This window comes from Achroia grisella, unplaced genomic scaffold, assembly GCF_030625045.1.
Source record: "Achroia grisella isolate CSIRO2021 unplaced genomic scaffold, CSIRO_AGI_Agris_v1 utg2167, whole genome shotgun sequence".
Lineage (NCBI taxonomy): Eukaryota > Metazoa > Arthropoda > Insecta > Lepidoptera > Pyralidae > Achroia > Achroia grisella.
Genome location: NW_026712716.1, coordinates 1,270,953 through 1,278,153, shown reverse-complemented (window position 1 = coordinate 1,278,153; position 7,201 = coordinate 1,270,953). Strand labels below are relative to the sequence as shown.

At 36.2% G+C, this 7,201-nt stretch overlaps 1 protein-coding gene across 1 annotated transcript; it reads left to right on the top strand.

Annotated features, from left to right (window-relative positions):
- Window positions 1-251: 251 nt before the first annotated feature.
- LOC131842355 (uncharacterized) lies at window positions 252-5,429 on the top strand. Its single transcript, XM_059190895.1, has 4 exons — window positions 252-465; window positions 2,268-2,460; window positions 3,725-3,852; window positions 5,266-5,429. Exons 1-4 carry the CDS (start codon window positions 265-267, stop codon window positions 5,383-5,385), a joined length of 642 nt encoding a protein of 213 aa, XP_059046878.1. The 5' UTR covers window positions 252-264; the 3' UTR covers window positions 5,386-5,429.
- Window positions 5,430-7,201: the final 1,772 nt, after the last annotated feature.

Sequence of the window (7,201 nt, the reverse complement as noted above, 5' to 3'; positions counted from 1 at the left end):
TACATATAAAACACCCAGACCGATACAAACAAATACTCATGAATACAAATGTTTGTACCGTGTGAGGATCGAACCCGCGACCATCGGAAGTAAAGCGGTGTGCTAAACCACTAGACGACCGAGGTCGTCATAAAAATATTTAATCGAGTTAAAATATTTCTTTTTATTTTCACTGCCCGCTCTAACACTTTGTTATGATAATTCTCTTCCCAAATATTCCACAGGGAAACGTTTCAGTCTTATATGTTCATCGCATCACAAAACATGTCCACGTTACTAATATTCCTGCTAGTTATCGCTGTAACGAAATCTGAAAGTAACGTTTCAAACTGCAATGGTTTTACGGCAAATTTTCATTTAAAAAGTATAACTGGTCCGTGGCAAGTAGTTGCTATTATACCGGAGAAATTGTTTCCGGATAAAGATGTCGCTTGTTTTAAAGTGGAGTTCAGTGAAACAGATGAGGTAAGAATATTTTTTTCTTATTGGAACCGCAAACTATATGATGATAACGCTACCATTACGTATATATAATATATATATATATATATATATATATATATACATTGTGAGACACGTAGTACGCCTCTACTTTGTCATTACTGAGAACTAAGATATCATAAAGACAGATTTACGAAACAACATCCAATCATTACATAGTATAAAATAAAGTCGCTGTCGCTGTCTGTCCCTATGTATGCTTAAATCTTTAAAACTACGCAACGGATTTTGAAGCGGTTTTTTTAATAGATAGAGTGATTCAAGAGCTACCTCATGAATTACTCTATCTATTAAAAAAACCGTTTATATATATAATACATGTACACCCGTGCGAAGCCGGGGCGAGTAGCTAGTATAATATATAATAACAATATCTCAGGATAATTCTCACAGCGCCATCTAGCTCAAACTAAGCTGAGCTTAAAAGCTTATAATACATAAGTACTGGATAACTGATTATATATAAGAAAATAATTCATTTTATATAGCAATTAAAGAGAATTATTTTTTTGTTAACTCTACAATCTTCTAAAATATTTTGGCTTGACTAGAAACTGCACTAGCAGACTCCTACCAGATTTCGCTAGGCAGGGAGAGAAATACGAGCGGTAAAGGTGAGTGTTGACATACCTCGTCAAGGGTTCTTTAAACCTACACCCGAGTCACAAGTAGCGGAAACCGACATAACAACTGATAACCCGATTGCTAGCAATTGCTAGCAATCGGGTTATCAGTCCACATTTTTTTATTTTTTTTTTTATTGGGTTGTTTGGGCTATTGTCAGATGTGTAGCACCTGTAGCACTGCGACCTACATAGATCTATTGTGCTCGCCCTTTTCAGAGTTCGCTACCTAGACCCGTCAGGGACAAGAATTGAAGGATATTCTTAGGAGCGATCGTTTTTATCTCCTCGGGAAAGAGTGTAAACTTTCCAAAGGAGATATTTCGTTTATGCATGAGTGGGCTACAACCACATAGGATGTGAAGCGGCGTTTCCTCTTCAGTTTGGCAGAATCTGCAGATACTTGTCGTGCATAGGCCTAGCTTAGCCATATGCTTGTTCAATTTGCAGTGTCCTGTGAGGGCCCTAGTCATCATGCATATGTTGTTTTTACTCAATAGCAGTAGTCTATTGGAGTATTTGGTCGAGAAGCCCGATATTAGGTCTTTTGAATGCATTAATCCTGGCATTTCTTGCCAATGATTCAGTGCTACTCGTTTGGTTATTAATTTGAGATGTCCCAGTTTTAGGCAACGAGGCACACCACAGAAGGGTTCGGGGCCCAGTTGGACGGTTTTTGCCCCTAACTTTGCCAGATGGTCGGCATTCTCATTGCCTTCAATATTTGAATGCCCGGGGACCCATCTCAGTATAATATTATTTCTGCTTCCTACTTCATTTAGTAGCAGGATACAGTTTCTAATAAGTTTAGAACGGATTTCGTACGAGTTAAGTGCTAGTAGAGCAGCTTGACTGTCCGAATAAACGTATATGTTCTGATTGATGTAGTAGTCAGGTCCACATTACTAACAATTCCCTTCCTCTCAACCGCTTGGAGTTTCCCTCTTTACCACACGATGCTATATTACTAACAATTCCCTACCTCTCCTCGGAGTTTCTCTCTACGATGGACCCTGCATCCTCGCGCCCCCAACTGCTCGATTCCCCTTTCTACCGTATGGTATCATCATCATATGATCATACCACGGGCCCGGCATCTCACCGGTGAATTCATGGAATGTTAAGAAGTTCATCTCTGTTCAGGGAGGATTGCGGTGGCTGGTGAACAAGACCTTAAGCATGCCTCACAAGATGAGACTGGAGACCATCAAAGGTCCCATAGTTCGGCAGCGTTACCACGCCGACCATCCATTCGATGTGTGGTCCAGATCAGTTGAAGATGTGAATGGATGTTTTCAACAAGTACTATCATTGGATACTGATAAGAGTGATCTATGTAAGTAATTTTTTTTCTTTTTCTTCAGAAGTGTTAGGATGTGCTTCTAGGCTCCTAGGTCTTACGCTTGCTTGTTGGTGTGTTTGTTTTTCTTTTCCTAGGAGCCAGTTACACTTACCAATATGCATATACAATTATATAAATCTTATATTACTACTAATTTCACAGTTTACTAGTTTAGTTAAGTTAATTTAGTTAAAAAAATCGTAATAAAGATAGGTGACACTGCATGTTGTCAACTCACCCGGCCGGCCAGCGGTGGTTCTGGGCCAGACGGATAAGGTCTGCCTCGGTGCCACTGTTAGGTAAATTGTAACATCTCGGCTGGAGGCTCCTCTGTAGTTTTACAAAAGTGGAAATTAAAGAAATATAATCATATTAAAGTAAATTAAAAAAAGACACAGACAATTTTATTTTATTTAAAAAAAAAAAAAAATTTGTATCTTAACATAATAAAGTTCGTTATTTCTTTTACATCAATTCTAAAAATTGAAATTGAAATGGTATGTATACGTTTACCATTGGTATGTATAATAATAATAATCATCTCTTCTCCTTAAGAGGGGAGATGAGAATTTTTGGGAAAAAAAAAATAATAATAATATTTCAGGACATTTCACACAGCGCCATCTAGTCCTAAGCTAAGCAGAGCTTGTGTTATGGGTACTAGACAACTGATATAAATACATAGATACATTTATTTTGTAAATAAATACATATTATACATAGAAAACACCCAGACCGATACAAACAATCATACTCATGAATACAAAATGTTTGTACCGTGCGAGGAACCGAACCCACGACCATCAGTTAGTAAAGCGCTATGTTAAACCACTAGACCACCGAGGCTGTGAAATAAGCATTAGTCCTTTATGTAATTTCAAAGTACTAGACGAATGATAGAAAATATTCAACGACACATTTTTTTGTAAACACATAAATATTATACTTAGAAAGTACTCTTACTAAAGTAATAATCGAGGAAATCGAACCCGTGACTCGAATCATAAAGCAATTTTAAATTCCGGCAAGCATTCATGCCACATTGCATTCAACGGAATTTGAAATTGCTTTATATAGAGCATACTTTTCGTCTCATTTTTCGATTGCATTTTGTTTGTTATCGGTGTTTTTATCACCAGAGATTTAGTCAAGAATATAAATCACTCAAAGTTTTCTGTTCGGAAAGTCAGGGTAGTAATATGTATTTGTTTATATTCATTGTATGTTTTTATTTATAATATTTGTAATTTTATTACAGATAAAGCAGTAACGCATGATGTCATGATGCAGTTACACCAGTTGGATGCAGCGGACGGGTCTGAACCGTTTCTGGTGCAGATGCTGTGGGGAAGGATGATCGCAGCTGTCATATACCGCAGACAACCAGTTAGTGTTAATTGTCTTCAACCCATTTATTATTTTTTTTTTATTTATAACACTTTATTGCACCAACATATAAAGAACATTAATAAAATAAAACTAAGTACAAAAGGCGGCCATATCGCTCTTACAGACAACCTTCAGTGTCTCACGGTTTTAACATTTCTTTTCAAAACTAATTGACGTCGGTCGTCTAGAGGTTTAGCACACTGTTTAACTTCTCATAGTTGCGGCTTCGATTCCTCGCTCTGTGCAAACATTTGTATTCATGAGTAAGATTGTTTGTATTGATCTGGATGTTTTCTTTTCTATGCAACGTATATAAATTAAGTATTTAGGTCAGTTGTCAAGTACCAATAACACAAGCTCTACTTACCTTTGTACTATATGACGCTGTGTAGATTAGATTTGTTATTCTGTCTGTCCTTATCTTATTATCACCTTATCACGACTACACTGAAAGGATCTTAATAAAATTTAATATGAATATTGTTTAATTATACATGTATTCAATATTGCGAAACATGTTGTTTGTAAATTTTATTAGACAAACGTTTTAAATAAATAAATAAAATAAAAATGTTTCTCTGAATGAGGCGTTATCAGGCATTGAATAGACTGACTCAGTCGCAATTTGGTCTTGGAACAGTCAACCATAGGCTACCATAATGACTGATGATACCACATTCAGAGGCGAAACACGTGTCGCAATATGAATGTAGACACAACAACGGTCGGAATTTGATCATCAATAGAGAAGGTCGTAACGCTTCCAATATGAATGGCCAGGTTTCCGCACTGAATGTTTAAGGTCTCACACATGCTAATGGTACAGGAATTAAACAAATATAAATTAAGTAATAAAATAAACTTCCGGAAACTAATACCTAATACCATAAAATGTCATAATCTAATTATACGTAGAATAAAATACGACGTGGTTGCTATGGGCCTCATAAATAAACTCAAAGTCACTCAGAGGGCAATGGCTATGCTTGGAGCATTCTCTGCGTGATCACATCAAAAATGAGGAGGTCCGCAGAAGAACCAGACTGACCCATATAGCCCGAAGAATTGAGTACTGAAGTGGCAATGGGCAATGCACATAGCTTGTAGGACGGCCGTTGGGGCAGTAAAATCAGTATAGTAATGGTCGTTGGGGCAGTGAAGTCCTCGAGTGGCGTCCTCGAGGACTGACGATCTGGTCAAGATCGCTGGAAGGCATTGGTTGCGAGGACCGATCGTCGAGATTTTTGTGGGAGGCATTTGTTCAGCAGTGGACGCCTTCCGAGCTGATGATGATGATGACAATAGAACATGTTTTTCCAGTTTTGCCTAGCATTCGAATTTAAAATTTATATTAAATTATACATTTATTTCATTTTACAAAGAATTAATAAAATATATTTATAATTTCAGGGTGTAACGCAAGATCAACTAAAGCCAGTTTTCGAGCTGATGTCGAAGTTGCGAGGACCCCAGCGGGTGCCTAGAATTTGTGAACTGCAACATGATTTTCTAGTTAGGAAACGTCATTGAAGTGACACCATAGTCAGTTGTACTACTCCTATTATTAAATAAAGGTCTCCAAAATATTTCGTAGTGATTATTAAAAAACCAAAAAAATTGATTTAGTAAACTTATACACTTTGATTGTGGAATGCACTACCTGCCGGGGGTTTCTCAAAAGACTACTGCATGGGTTTTTCAAGAACCTTAATATATTATTAAGGTTTATTTAGGGTGTTCCTGAAAACCCAAAAAACTTAATTTAATAAATTTATATAATTAGATTGTGGAATTCACTACCCGATGAGCTTCCTCGAGAGACGGGCATTTTTCAAGCTTGGGGTTTTTCAAGAACAAGATGTTAGGGTTTATTTACGGTAGGCATCGCGCATGTGACACCTCTGATCTTTAAGGAACCCATAGGCTACTCGTCGTTTACCATAAGATGAGCCGTATGCTTGTTTACCACTTAGGTAGTGTAAAACAAACTTATACACATTTTAGATCAAAATATTTTTATTCTCAAAGTCTAATCTAAACATGTCACTAATAACTCTATTTTTTTTAAATACAATAATGGAATTGGAAGAAACTTAAATTAGCCCAAAAATATACTAATATTATAATAGTCTTTCCGATATTTATTGTAATAAATTAAACCAAAAGATATGTATATTAAATAAAATAAATCAATAAAAAAACATCACACAATCTGCCGTGTATTTGACATGCAAAGTTACATCGCCCGTTCGATCCCGACCTGTCAGAAATGCAAACTCTGTGCGGCCGGACCGTAGCATAGTGTAGTATTGGTACACTGACCACGACAATCTACCTGTCCGAGAGTAACGTACCGTGCGAGGAATCGAACCCGCGACCACCGAATGTAAATCGGTGTGCTAAACCACTAGACAACCGGGGGCGTCAAAATATAATATCTTCCAGTATACAATAACAAATAACAATTTAATGTAATAACGACAATCCTATAATGCTCGTATCTCGACAATCTAAATACATCCATTATTGGGTGTGTATGTCTGTCTGTTCGGCGCACCTCCTGAACTATATAAATCGCATTTAAATTCCCGCAGTGGATGGCGGTGGTAATAAACAGGTGCAGTTATGCGCTGTCCGTTATTTGTTATGTTTTGTAGGGTGACCATGCTGTGACAATAATCTAGGACATTTATAAACCGTTATAAGATATATATTATATTGGTATTGTTGTAGATGTTGTATGTACCACGGTATATGTGATCCTGTCGGTATCCTGTATATCATCATCATCATCATCACAGATATCATCCTGTATCTGATGCTGTATCATCGCCAGCAAATTTTTGTTTTCATTGTACAGTAGAAGATAAGATCAGTAATAAGATACGCTGGGACTGGCATTATCATATTATGATAAAACTCCCTAAGTAAATATAAGAATTATATATATATATATACATATATAATACCAAAGCTTGCTTTGTACCAATAAATAGGTAATATAGTATAAATAGGTATATGCAAACGGTGCAATTTATTTAGTTTATAAATAAAATAACTAAATAAATAGCGCTGGACAATTAACAGCGCTATCTAGTCCCACGGTGTGCAGAGCTTGTATTATGTGTACTAGACAACTGATATAAATACTTCGTAAATACATACATATTATACACAGAAAACACCCAAATCGATACATACAATCATACTCATGAATACAAATGTTTGTACCGTGCGAGGAATCGAACTAATTTATAAGCTTATATAATTATAATAGCAAAAGTTGCTTTGTATTTATGTTAATAAATATGTTATATATATATAAATATATGTATATATATTGGTC

Excerpts from the sequence above, each read along its gene's own strand:
- LOC131842355 (XM_059190895.1), top strand. The coding sequence starts at position 265 with ATGTCCACGTTACTAATATTCCTGCTAGTTATCGCTGTAACGAAATCT. Across the intron at positions 2,461-3,724 it reads TACTGATAAGAGTGATCTAT|ATAAAGCAGTAACGCATGAT; the intron begins GTAAGTAATTTT and ends ATTTTATTACAG. Across the intron at positions 3,853-5,265 it reads TCATATACCGCAGACAACCA|GGTGTAACGCAAGATCAACT; the intron begins GTTAGTGTTAAT and ends TTATAATTTCAG.